A 13992-nucleotide genomic window follows, 5' to 3' on the forward strand; every position below is an offset into this window, starting at 1 on the left:
GAAAATCAAAAGTCCAATTGAACAAAATAATACAATAGTATATGGAATCTCTCAGAAATCCAACTTATTTGGAATGCAAACAAAGTCAATTCAAAACAAAGAACAATTGTTATTCCTAGAGCAAGAAGTAACTGAAAAAATGAGAATAACAAATTATTATTTATTTTTAAAATATAAAATAAAGATTATGAAATAATAAACACGATAACTGACCTCATGTTTGTGAAATCGTCTTGACGTTACAGCAATAAGAACACTCACAGCAATAGTAAAGATAATTTGAGTAATCAAAAACTCATCACCAAGTAATCTAAAAATGACATCAAATCCAAGTGAAAATAACAATCGACTCATAAAAAGTGGATTAACTTTTCGAATTAAATCCAAACTTAATTTTTCTTCATTATCATTGGCTTTATTTAGTGTTAATGGTGTTAGTGGTGGTGGTGGTGGATTTTGACCTGAATAATAGCCTGCTCCTGGACCTAAACATATTTTATTTATTAAATTATTTATTGCAAATTTAAAATATAAATTAATGTAAATAGTGTTTAGATATTTTTTAATTAATTTGACAATACTGCATTAAAGATACGTATGTTTTTGTGAATTAAAAAAAAATTATAATAACCTGGCTGATCTGGATGTCCAGCATTGGGTAGACTTTGATTGCTTGACATATTTTTCCTCAATTTTTGCTGAAAAAAAAGGCCCGTTATCATTATCACCACTTTTTTTTTTTTCCTTAAATTAAATTTTATTTTTGATAAAAAGTAAATTATCATTATTATTATTTCTTTCAAATTAAAAAATTAAATAAATCAATGCTATCATCTGTTGTTATCATAAAATTTCACTCGCTATAACAGTGTGTCTATTTTTATTTTTTTTGATTATAATTTATGCCGAAAATAATACTCACATAAATACATATATTTAAAAATTATGTGAGTATTATTTTCAGCTTTAAATTAAGCACTTTTTTTAGCATTAATATAAGCAATATTTAAAGCACAAATTTTAGATCAAGATTATTTTAACCCCCTAAAAAAATATATCTTTTTAAAAACTCACGACACACACAATGATCAGCAGGCCGTTTGAACGCCAGAAGAAACAAAATACAATCTCATTTAATTCTATTTTTCAACAAGTTTTCCCTATTGACTCACTCTAAAAAATAGGGCAAACTTCCTGGCTTCGATTATAAATTCCTGTGAGTAATTTGTTATCTACGCTATGATTCAGCAGTGTTCATCAGTAGCTTGGCGCTGAAATTAGCGTCTAAGTTAGCGTCTAGAAATTTAAAGTACAGGGAACATAAGGGTTTTCTTGGGCCCGGCCCTTAACTTTTATAATATCAATTATTAATAAAAATAAAGCTATCCTCGTAATTTTTTTTTTTTATTTAATTGTTTAGGATCAAAGCTAGCTTAGGGAAAAAAATTATAATTTTTGAAATGGTCAAAGGAGGGTAGGGGGTGGATTTTAACTATTTTTATTTTTTTTGTCTATGATGGGGTTGAGCCATCCTCGTAATTTTTTTTTTATTAAATTTTCTAGGATCAAAGCTAGTTTAGGAAAAAAAATGGGAATTTTTGAAATGGTCAAAAGGGGGTAGGGGGTGGATTTTAACTATTTTTATTTTTTTTGTCTATCATAGGGTTGAGCCATCCGCGTATTTTTTTTTTTATTAAATTGTTTAGGATGTAAGCTAATTTAGAAAAAAAAATTATAATTTTTGAAATGGTCAAAGGAGGGTAGGGGGTGGATTTTAACTATTTTTATTTTTTTTGTCTATCATAGGGTTGAGCCATCCGCGTAATTTTTTTTCCTAAACTAGCTTAGATGTTAGACAATTTAATGAAAACAAATTACGGGGATGGCTCAAAAATAGTTAAAATCCACCCCCTACCCCCTTTTGACCATTTCAAAAATTCCCATTTTTTTTCCTAAGCTAGCTTTGAACCTAGACAATTTAATGAAAAAAAAATAACAAGGATAGCTCAACTCTATCATAGTTAAAAAAAATTAAAAACCAGTAGTCGTCGTAGAATCATATAAATCCACCCTCTACCCCCTTTTGACCATTTCAAAAATTATAATTTTTTTCCCTTAATTAGCTTTGATCCTAGAAAATTTAATAAAAAAAAAATTACGAGGATGGCTCAACCCCATCATAGACAAAAAAATTATTTAACCAACAACCCCTGAATTTGTTCTCTTTAAATACGATGTAACTTATTTCAGAGGGTTGTTTTTTTATATCTGTGACTTCTTTGGGGTATATTAATACTTAATTTATAATTTTTAATAAATTTTATTAAATTTCATATCATTTTTAATTATTTATTCATGTTGGGGCCTTGGAACCCGAATGACCCCCCCTGGTTCAGGAGATTCGAGACGCTAATTTCAGCGCCATATCAGTAGCATTAAAAATATATTTAAAATAAAACAAAATTTTTTCTCATTTACTAATAGATAATATAATGTTACAAATTAATTAGCAATATTTTAAGATATGATCTCTATAATGATTTATGTCTATTATTACTTGTTACTTATTACCTTGATTTATTAAATTTTACTTGTCCACGTATGCAAAAAATAAGCAGAAAAAAATAGTACAAAATGTTGTCAGTAAATAAATTAGTTGAAATATATTTCCCAATATTTTTTGCTTTTTATTTTATTAAAGAATATGTGTAAAATATATAAATTGGTTATTGAAATTTGTATAAACTATTGTGGATTATGTGTGACTGAACTTCCTGGCTGTTCCTGACCATTTTTTTTATGTTTCTATCAATATCACAGAATAGTCTTTTTAGCTTCTATTCAGATAGCAGCACACATTACTCTATTGACAAAAACAATTTAGCTTATTTAATATACTTTTTGGGTCCAAATTATTTAGAATTTTTCCTCCTTTAATTATATGAATTTTTTAGACAATTCTTCGTTGCACTCGATTGATTGGTTATTTTTATTCCTGAAACCAAACAAATAATTGATAAAAATTAAACATTGTAATCTACATCCCAACACATTATGCATGCAATTTTGATTATTTTTTTTTTCTTCAACAGATAAAACAATAAAAATAATACATGGTAGTAAAATTAATCACGACAATCATGAGAATATACAGGAAAATATTGATAACTACAAGATAAAGATTGATTAAAGTGTTGATAATACATACTCTTCTGGTGATGTTGAATACTTGTGTTGACTATCCATCATTATTTCTGTATCATAAATAAGATAGCACGAAAGCAATATTGCTCCAAATGGACAAAAAATAAATAAACTTGTATATGAAGGTAAAAATATTGCAACAATTCCGAAAATCAACAGTCCAACTCCACAAATAAATAAAACAGTATGTAATCCTGTTAAATCCAATTTTCTTTGGAAGGCTAACATAGTTAAAAATGAACAAAGAAGAGTTGTTATTACAGAAACATCAATCATCTGAAAAAATAAGAATAACAAATAATTATTTATTTTTAAAATATAAAAAGTGTATATAAAATAAAAATTACAAAATAATAAGCACGATAACCAACCTTATCTTTCTGACATTCTGTGAATACTCTACAGAGTAAAATACCTACAGAAACAGTATAGATAAATCGAAGAATCCAATTCAAGGGTGATCCACGTCTTCCACTTGAACTAAATTTCCAATGACCAATAAGAAAGACAATTATACCACCATATGCAGCTAAAATTAACCCTTGAAGATTACTTTGTACAAATAATTTTGTTGGTTCATGACCAAACACCAAAGAACCTGTTCCAAATATCAATAACAATTGACTCATAAGATATGAAAACCATGATCTCATGGAATCCGAATGTATACTGTTTTTAATAATATCAGAACATTTGGCTAATTCATCTCGTGTTGGATCTTCTGGATAACTTGTACCAGGTGTTGGTGGTGGATTTTGATCTGAATAGCCTCCTTCTGGTGGTACTACAAAATCTGGACCTAAATATAATTTATTCATTAAATTATTTATTGTAAATTTTAAATTTAAAAAAAAATATAATAAATTACCTGGTGGTGGTGATGATTGATCAAAATTTCCTTGTTTAAAAGATATTATAAATTAATCCAATTTTTTGTTTTAAATTAAATTTCTCCTTCAACCTGAATCTGGATGTCCAGCATTGGATTGACTTTGACTGCTTGACATATTTTTGTCTGTTTTGAAAAAAGCCCAACCCACAATTATTATCACTACGTTATTCTTTGTTGTATTATTTATTTATTTTTGTCAGCAATTTTATATTTATGTTATATTATAATAATTAATAATCCCATATATTTGACTTACGTTTATTTATTAAACTTATCCTTGCGACAACGTATAAATACACAAAACACAAAAGAAAAAAATATTGTCAAATGTCACCAAATAGAATAGTTAAAATTTGTTATCCAATAAATTTTGATTTTAATAATTATTATATTATAAACTTGTAACAAAAATGAATCATTTTGTGGTTCCACGAATACTTGAATATGAGGCAATATGAGGTTTGGGCACGTGGTTCCATCCATATACATATGTAATACGGAGTACATATATATGCATATATATGGCTGTATATGGAGTTTTACATATATGGTTCCATCTGATGTTTACCAATGTTTATTGTTTACCACGTGACTCTTCGAGGTTTGAGATTGAGACGTTCGAGACTGTTCGAGACTGAATTAAACATCCTGAATGACCCTGAACATGATATGATAGTCTCTCCAGCTTTTATTCAGATCGCAGCACACATTACTTCTGGCATTTTGATAAAACGATTTGGCTTAATAATATATTTTTGGGATCTAAATTATTTAGAATTTTTCCTTCTATAAATCTGTAAATTTGTAAGACAATTCTCTGTTGCACTCAATTTTCATTCCTGATGCCACACAATTGTTTAAATAATTGATGAAAATAGAACATTGTTATAAAATTAGATTGCCATCCCATTTAAAAATATTTTATTATATTTTAATCAAGTCATGTTAATTTAAATAAAAATAAAAGTTGATTGATTATTACTTTGCTGATGTCAAGTGAATATAATAATATTGATAATATAATTCGCAATGTGAATTGATAAAAAAAAATTTATAATTGATTATAAATTTTATATTTTGGTTCAATGATTTTTATTTTTTATTGCATGAATATTATGCAAAAGTTTATTCTTATTCAATTGTATTTTAAAAATAAAAATAATTTACTTGAAGCTATGATAATAAAATTAATAACAAGAACCCACGAAGAAAATATTGTTAGGATTGAGATAAAGATTGAGTGTTGCAAAGACATATTCCTCTGGTAATATTAAATACGTATGTCTACCATTCATCATCAGCTGTGTATTACAAAGAAAATAAAATGAAAACAATATTGCTCCCACTGTACTTGAAATAAACAATTTTATACATGAATGAAAAAATATTGTAAGAATTCCGAAAACCAAAAGTCCAGTTACACAAACCAATAAAACAGTATTCAATCCTGTAAAATCCCATTTTGTTTGGAATGCAAATAGAGTCAAGCAAAAACAAAGAACAATTGTTGTTCCAAAAGTAACAAGTATCTAAAAAAAATAAAAACAACAAATTATTATTTATTATTAAAATATAAAGTGTATGTAAAATAATAAACATGATAACCCACCTCATATTTAAAAGTATATGTTGATAGTAAACCAACAAGAAAACCTTTAACACCAGCGAAGATAAATAGACAAATAAAATTAGTATAAATAATTCCGTTGATGCATGAAACGAAATAAAAGCAACAATTCCAAATGTCAACAATAGCTGACACATAAGAAGTGAATAAACATTTCTAATGAAACCTAAACGTATACTTTTTTCACTAAATAAACTTCTGATTTTAATTCGTGCTGGATCTTCTGGATAACTTGTTGATGTTATTGGTGGTGGTGGTGATGAATTTCTTTCTCCTGGTGGTACATAAACATAACCTGGACCTAAACATAATTTATTTATATTGCAAATTTAAAATATAAACATAATGTAAATTGTGCTCAGATATTTTTAAATTGATTCGACAATACTGCTTCAAAGATACGTATGTTTTTGTAAATAAAATAGAAATTATAATAACCTGGCTGACCAAATTGTCCAGCAATGTGTGGACTCTCCCAGTTTGACATATCTTTTTTCGTTTATTTTTACTGAAAAAAAAGCCCATTATTAATTATCACCACTTCTTTTTAATCTTTTAATGAATTTTATTTTTTTCTAAATAAAAAAATAAAAGAACTATTGTTGTTATGATAGAATCTATATTTTTATATTTTATAATGTAAAATAGTTTATTTAATTTTTGTTGTCCACGTTTGCAAAAAATAACCAGAAAAAATTATTTTAAAATGTTGTTAGCAAATAAAATAGTTGAAATATATTTCCCAATAACTTTTGCTCTTTTTATTTTATCGGAATATATATATGTGGAGTAAAAAATAATATGGAGTAGTTATTGTAATTTGTAATTCGTATTTACTTGTTGATTGTTGTGGATTGTGATCCACGCCGGACTGTGCACGTGTTGATAAAATTTGAGTAGTTCGAGTTTTGTGACGTTCGAGACTGAACATCCTAAACATTTTTGTGTTTCTATCGATATAATCGATAATCAATATATCACAGCAGTTCCATTTTTTTTTCAGATAGCAGCACACATCACTTCTGATAAATTATAAATATTATCTTAAAAATTTTTGTAAAAAACTATTTGGCTTATTTAATAATATACTTTTCGGGTCTAAATTGTTTAAAATTTTTCCTTCTTTTATTCTGTAAATTTTTGTATTATACATGCAATAATAAATTATTATCATCACTTTTACTGAGCTTGTGATCTCAACGATTGTTGGAATTAATTGAATAAAAAATAAACTCACTACATAATTAATATACTAAAAAATGTTTTATTCTATTTGAACCAACCAAAATTAATTAATTATTTTCTCGCTGATAGTAAAAATGATAGTTACAGATATCAAGTCAGAATAATATAATGGATAATATAATTAACAATGTGAATTCAACAAAAAAAATTATATTTGATTATAAATTTATATTTTGATTTGATGATTTTTATTGGATGAATATTATGCAAAAGTCTATTTTTATTTAACTGTATATTAGAAATCAAATGACGAATGGCAGTCAATTGTAATTTCCTAAAATGTTTTTTTTTTTTCAATAAAAAAAAAAAAAGTAAAAATAATATGTTACATAATAAAATTAACCACGAGAACCACCGAGAACAGAAAGGAAAATACTGATAACATCAGTATAAAGAGTGAGTGTTGCGAACACATACTCTTCTGGTGATATTGAATACTTGTGTTTACCATTCATCATTAATTGTGTATCAAAAATAAGAACAAACGAAGACAATAATGCTCCTAATGACCCACAACCAATCAATGTATATAAAGAAAAATATATTGCAAGAGGGCAGGCAATGAAAAGTACAATTAAACAAACAAATAAAACAGTATTTAATCCTGTAAAATCCCATTTCGTTTGGAATGCGAAAATAGTCAAGCAAAAACAAAGAACAATTGTTATTCCAAAAACAAGAAGTATCTGAAAAAATAAAAACAAAAAATTTTAATTTTTTTTTTTTTAATTATCAAGTGTATATTAAATAAAAATAATCGAGATTTAACTAACCTTATCCCCAGAATATAGTGATGATATTACACCAATAAAAAAACCGTAAGCACCAGTGAAGATAAATAGAAAAATATAATTCATTGGTGTTTTACGTCTGATATTTGAACAACAGGAAATACTAATGAGAGTAACAATTATAACACCAAGTGCTACGAAAATTAACCATCTATTATTGTTCACATATGAATTTGTTGCTGGATGAAAGAAAAAAAAAGCAACAATTCCAAATGTCAATAACAATTGACTTATAAGAAGTGCATAAACTTTTCTGATGAAACCCAAACGTATACTTTTTTCAGTGAAATCAAAACCTTTGACTTCATTTTGGGCTGGATCACTTGTGCTGTACACTTTAGGTGATGGTTGTGGTACAAAATCTGAACCTAAACATAATTTATTCATCAAATTATTTATTGCAAATTTAAAATATAAACATAATGTAAAGTGTTTCAACATTTTTAAATTAATTTTACAATAATACTTCAAATATACGTATGTTTTATTGTTTTTGTAAATAAAAAAAAATATATATAATAACCTGGCTGATCTGGATGTCCATCATTGGCTGAACTTTGTTTGCTCGACATATTTTTCGTCTGCTTTTACTGGAAAAAAAAGCCTATTATTATTATCACCAATTTTTTTCTTTTTTTTTTTTCTTTCTTTAAATTAAATTTTATTTTTGATAAAAATTAGGTTGTTATTATTATTATTATTATTTCCTTCAAATAAAATAAAATAAAATAATACTATTGTTGTTATCATAAAATCTATTTTTATTTTTTTTTTTTGGTTTTTTATATTTTTGATTATCAGCACCTGTGAGTCGTTTGTTATCTACGCTATGATTCATCAGTATAGCATAAAATATATATTTATAAAATTAAATAAAACATCCATTAACAATTTATTTTTTTTGTTTTTACGTCATCGAGTAGCCATGAAAATTTTTTTTCATTTAATAATAGATGATTTAATTTTTTATAATTAATAATGAGTAATATTTTATTGGATTTTATGATTTCTATGATGAGTAATATCTTGTATCACTTATTACCTTGATTTATCAAATTTTTTTCGTCCACGTTTACACAAAATCACCAGAAAAAAATATTTTAAAATGTTTTTAGCAAATGAAATAGTTTAAATATATTTCCCAATAACTTTTGCTTTTTATTTTATTGAAATATATGTGTAAAATATATAAAATAATTATTGTAATTTGTATGAACTTGTGGAGTATGATCCTCACCGGTGTGTCGACGTGTTGAATAAAGTTTAAGTTTCGAAGTTTCGTGACTGTTTGATGTTCGAGACGTTCGTGTCCTGACCAATTTTGTGTTTCTATCGATATCACAGCTTTTATTCAGATAGCAGCACACATTACTTCTAAACTTTAGAAAAAATTATTTGGCTTATTTAATAATTATTATTAATATACTTTTTGGCTCGAAATTGTTTAGAATTTTTCCTTCTATAATGCTGTAAATTTTTAAGACAATCTTTTGTTGCTCTCGATTGATCGAATATTTTATTCTTGAAATAATTCCACAAATAATTGATGAAATTAGAGCATTATGTCCTATACACCCCATCACATTATGCATGCAATTATAAATTATTATATCCCTTTTACTGAGCTCGTTTGCTGAAGAATTGTTGGGATTAATTGAATAATAAATAAACTTACTAGATAATTAGTATACTAAAAAATATTTTATTATATTTCAATCAACTCATGTTAGTTGAAATGAAAAAAAAAATTAATCGATTATTACTCCGATGATAGTAATAATGAGAATTACAGATTTTAAGTTAAAATAATATTGATAATATAATTCACAACGTCAATTGAAAAAAAAATATTTATAGTTAATTTTTCTTAATATTAAATTCGTAAAAATGTCAAGCATTATTTATAATTTTATATTTTGATTGGATGAATATTATGCCAAAGTCTATTATTATTTATATGTCAAAATGTAATGATAATTTTTCTTTTAAATCTTATTTAATTGTATTTTGGAAATAAAATGTATTTACTTTCAACTGACGAATGGCAAATACGTAAAAATAATATTATAGTAAAATTAATCAGATGCTCCAATAATCTGGAGAATATAAAGGAAAATATTGATAATATCAAGATAAAGACTGAGTGTTGCAAATACATAATCTTCTGGTGATATTGAATACTTGTGTTCACCACCCATCATCATTTGTGTATCATAAATAAGATAAAATGAAAACAATATTGCTCCCAATGAGCCATATATAATTACTTTTATTTTATCTGTCCAAAATATTGTAAGGATGCTGAAAATCATTAGTCCAATTAAACAAACAAATAAAACAGTATGTAATCCTGTGAAATCCCATTTCGTTTGGAAGGCAAACAAAGTCAATGAAAAACAAAGAACAATCGTTATTCCAAAAGCAAGAAGTATCTGAAAAAAGAAATAAAAACAAATTATTATTATTATTATTATTATTTTAAAAATAAAAGTATATAAATTGATATATAAACACAATAACTAACCTCTTCTCCACGATATTTTGTTGTAATTACACTAACAAGAAAACTTTCAGCACCAGTGAAGATAAATAGAAAAATATAATTCATTGGTGTTTTACGTGCGACAGTTGAACAACATACCATACAAATAAGAGTAACAAACCCAACAACAAATGCAACCCAAAATAACCATCTATTACTTTTTACAAATGAATTTGTTGCTGGATGAAAAAAAATAAAAGCAACAATTCCAAATGTCAGCAATAGCTGACTCATAAGAAGTGAATAAACTTTTCTGATGAAACCCAAACGTATACTTTTTTCACTAAAATCAAAACCCTTGGCTTCATCTTGTGTTGGATCTTCTGGATAACTTGTACTGTACATGCCGGATGGTGGTATTACTCCTGGTTGTGGTAGTAATGGACCTTGACCAAAATTACCTCCTCCTGGTGGTACAAAACCTGGACCTAAATATAATCAATTTATATTAAATTATTTATTGCAAATTTACAGTGTTAAAAAATGTCAAGATAAATTACCTGGTGGTGGATATGATTGATCAAAGTTTCCTGCAGGTCCTGTAATATATTATAGACAAAAATAAATTAATCCAAATAGTATTTAGCAATTTCTAAATTAATTCGACAGTACTGACAATGACACACATGTTTTTGTAAATAAAAAAAAATTTATAATAACCTGGTTGACTTGGATATGCAGCATTGGGTGGACTCTGCCAGTTTGACATCTTTTTCGTCTGTTTTTGCTGTAAAAAAAAAGCCCATCCACAATTATTATCACCACGTTATTTTTTAAAATAAATAATAAAATAATTATTGTTGGTATAATAAAATCTATTTTTAGGTTTTTGGGTTTTTTTTTATTTTTCATTATCAACACCTGTGAGTCATTCATGAGTCATTAATAGCATGAAATATTTTAAAAATAAAATATCAATTGGCCTTTTTTTTAATTTATCTATTTGTCACCAAGTCTTGATCAAATTTTTTTTTTTTTTTCCATTTTATATAGATGATTTAATTTTACAAATTATTTAGCAATAAATATTTTATGATTATTTTAATAATTAATATCTCATATATATTACTTACGTTTATTTATTAAATTTATCTTTGCGTCCACGTATACCCACAAAACACAAAACACAAAAGAAAAAAATATTGTCAAATGTTGTCAGCAAATAAAATAGTTGAAATTTATTTTCCAATAAATTTTTATTTCATTAAAATATGTATTATAAACTTGTGAATAAATTGTGTCCACGTGTTGATTGTTGGATTGTTGAATATGGTTTGAGTTTCTTGACTGTTCGAGCCGTTCGAGCCTCGAGGCAGTTCGACACAGTTCGACATCACCCCATCTTTTTGTTTGTGTCTCCCTCTATCAATAACTCCATAACACTCTAACTTTTATTCAGATGGCAACACCCAATAACTTCCTTTCAATATTATTGTTATTGTTATTATTATTATTATCATTATTTTCAATAATATTATTATTTAGACAATTGTAAACACACCAGAAACAATTACAATATATTTTTCAATTTTTGACAGTAGAAACTGTATTTGTGATGGCGGTTTTAGGTTGTCAATATAAATAGTTTGTTGTAATAATATTACAATAATACCTATATAAAAAAATTAAATCAACAAATGCATTTGTGATATAAATGATAAATTTTTTCATCTTGATTATCAGCTGTTTAATGGAAATTGGGTCATATTAGAATCGCCATTTGGTGATTCATGAATAAATATTAAACGCCATATAATATACCTATATTAATCACAAAGTTCCAATTAATACAAGTGATTAGTGTTATAATTGTATTTTATAAGAATGGGTGACAGAAAAGAGGATGAACGTCAACCACTTTTGCAAAATGACAATATCACATATAGCTCAAATTCAACTGATATTATTGGTAATTAAATTAACAACATTGTCATTATTATTATTATTATTATTATTGTTGTTGTTGATTGACATTAATTTATTGTTGATAAAATTATTAGATGGTACAGAATCAAATGTCAATACAGTATCACCAATTGGCCCAGATGAAGTTCCTCCACCTTATCAATCACCCCAAGGTGGTATGCCAATGGTTACCTGCAGAGTATGTCAAGCAATGATTGATATATCTGGTAAAAAAGATCAACATGTTGTCAAATGTAGTCAGTGCAATGAAGCAACAGTAAGTTTATTTAATTTAATTATTATAAATACATGACTAATTAATTAATTAATTAATTTTAATAATAAAACAGCCAATAAGAAATGCACCACCTGGAAAAAAATATGTAAGATGTCCATGCAATTGTTTATTAATATGCAAAAGTTCATCACAAAGAATTGCATGTCCAAGACCAAATTGTAAACGTATTATTAATCTTGCACCTAGTCCAGTTACACCACCAATTCATTCAATGCCTGGAATGTGCAGAGTTTGTTGTGCTCATTGTAATGATACATTTTTGGTAAATAATGATAATCATTATTTAATTTTATCAATCTTTATACAATTAATTTATTGGCTAATTTAATTTATAGTTTAATACATTAAATAATGCTTTGGCAAGATGTCCACATTGTCGTAAAGTATCATCTGTTGGTCCTGATTTTGCTAAAGGACGTGGAATAATGTTTATCATCATTGGTATGATTGCCCTGATTATTGGAGCTGCTGTAACGGTAATAATAATCATCATCCCCATCATCAATATCATTTATTAATTTATTTTAATTATTTACAGGCTGCTACATATAATATTGCAAGTCAAAACGGTAGCATCTACGTGGCATATATTGGTGAGCATATATTAATCATGGTATTAAAATAAATAATATATTTTTATCAACATTTGTTTTGTTTTTATTTTTTTACAGGTGCATTTTTGATTGCTTTACTTTGTCTTGGACGCAGTGTTTACTACTGCACATTGAAAATTAGTCTTATAGAGGGTCCATTGTAGGATTAATTTTAATATTATTATTATTATGATAAAAGATTATTAAAAAAAATTAATACACGATAGACTCGACACGCTATTATAAATGATAAATCAATAATGAGTCAACAACAAAAAAATAAAATATAAAGAAAAAGGAAAAAAGAGGCTAAAAATTAAATTTTAATTATTCATATGATACGCTATATTATTCATGGATATTTATTATTATTATTATTATTTGAAATTGGTTGACATTATGATACAATGTCTCAATAAACCAGACACCAAGATGACGACAGCTGCAGTCTTGATAAAGTATCATTTTACATTTGTAATAAAAAAATACTTTTTATTATTTTTATTTTTATTTTTTTGTTCTTTATTTATTATTTGTCATAGAAATTCAAATGAAATAATAATCATGCAAGAAATAAATAACTTTTTTTTTGCTTTTATAATATTTTATTATTACATTTATATTTTTTTTTTTTTTATAAATAAATAAAATATGCATTTGTAAGTAAACATGATGTTATACATAGATATCTATTCCAATAAAATGTAGTTAACGGTTAATCTTTTAAATTAAAAAAGAAAAAAAAAAAAAAAAAACAAATTACGTGTAATTGTTGTTATTTGTTTATATATTTTTTTCAAAATTATTGTAAACTTGTTGTAAATTACATGGGAAAAGTTATATAATTAAACTTTTCCGCCATAAAAATTGCTTTGGAAAATTCACGCTGGAGGGC

At 25.9% G+C, this 13992-nt stretch overlaps 3 protein-coding genes across 3 annotated transcripts; 1 reads left to right on the forward strand and 2 right to left on the reverse strand.

Moving 5' to 3' along the window:
• Positions 1-7306: 7306 nt before the first annotated feature.
• On the reverse strand, positions 7307-8331 carry LOC122847777 (protein lifeguard 1-like). The gene is made up of 3 exons (XM_044145634.1): positions 8283-8331; positions 7742-8127; positions 7307-7654 (listed from the first exon to the last, which is right to left on the reverse strand). Exons 1-3 carry the CDS (start codon positions 8329-8331, stop codon positions 7307-7309), a joined length of 783 nt encoding a protein of 260 aa, XP_044001569.1.
• Positions 8332-9834: 1503 nt separating this feature from the next.
• Positions 9835-11010, reverse strand: LOC122847778 (protein lifeguard 1-like). Its single transcript, XM_044145635.1, has 4 exons — positions 10962-11010; positions 10802-10840; positions 10284-10729; positions 9835-10191 (listed from the first exon to the last, which is right to left on the reverse strand). Exons 1-4 carry the CDS (start codon positions 11008-11010, stop codon positions 9835-9837), a joined length of 891 nt encoding a protein of 296 aa, XP_044001570.1.
• A 774-nt stretch (positions 11011-11784) lies between these two features.
• Positions 11785-13855, forward strand: LOC122860638 (type 1 phosphatidylinositol 4,5-bisphosphate 4-phosphatase). Its single transcript, XM_044164539.1, has 6 exons — positions 11785-12210; positions 12302-12483; positions 12557-12766; positions 12840-12980; positions 13043-13097; positions 13176-13855. The coding sequence occupies exons 1-6, from the start codon at positions 12126-12128 to the stop codon at positions 13259-13261; spliced, it is 759 nt and encodes a 252-aa protein (XP_044020474.1). The 5' UTR covers positions 11785-12125; the 3' UTR covers positions 13262-13855.
• Positions 13856-13992: the final 137 nt, after the last annotated feature.

Source organism: Aphidius gifuensis, linkage group LG1 (genome assembly GCF_014905175.1).
Source record: "Aphidius gifuensis isolate YNYX2018 linkage group LG1, ASM1490517v1, whole genome shotgun sequence".
NCBI lineage: Eukaryota > Metazoa > Arthropoda > Insecta > Hymenoptera > Braconidae > Aphidius > Aphidius gifuensis.

What these genes read in the sequence shown, in the direction of transcription:
- LOC122860638 (XM_044164539.1), top strand. Translation starts at nt 12,126, where the DNA reads ATGGGTGACAGAAAAGAGGATGAACGTCAACCACTTTTGCAAAATGAC. An exon ending in AAATTCAACTGATATTATTG is followed by an intron (nt 12,211 to 12,301) that starts GTAATTAAATTA and finishes TAAAATTATTAG; the next exon opens with ATGGTACAGAATCAAATGTC. An exon ending in CATCTACGTGGCATATATTG is followed by an intron (nt 13,098 to 13,175) that starts GTGAGCATATAT and finishes ATTTTTTTACAG; the next exon opens with GTGCATTTTTGATTGCTTTA.
- LOC122847777 (XM_044145634.1), bottom strand. Translation starts at nt 8,331, where the DNA reads ATGTCGAGCAAACAAAGTTCAGCCAATGATGGACATCCAGATCAGCCA. An exon ending in TGGACATCCAGATCAGCCAG is followed by an intron (nt 8,128 to 8,282) that starts GTTATTATATAT and finishes AATTATGTTTAG; the next exon opens with GTTCAGATTTTGTACCACAA. An exon ending in CACTATATTCTGGGGATAAG is followed by an intron (nt 7,655 to 7,741) that starts GTTAGTTAAATC and finishes TTATTTTTTCAG; the next exon opens with ATACTTCTTGTTTTTGGAAT.
- LOC122847778 (XM_044145635.1), bottom strand. Translation starts at nt 11,010, where the DNA reads ATGTCAAACTGGCAGAGTCCACCCAATGCTGCATATCCAAGTCAACCA. An exon ending in TGCATATCCAAGTCAACCAG is followed by an intron (nt 10,841 to 10,961) that starts GTTATTATAAAT and finishes AATATATTACAG; the next exon opens with GACCTGCAGGAAACTTTGAT. An exon ending in TCAATCATATCCACCACCAG is followed by an intron (nt 10,730 to 10,801) that starts GTAATTTATCTT and finishes GATTATATTTAG; the next exon opens with GTCCAGGTTTTGTACCACCA.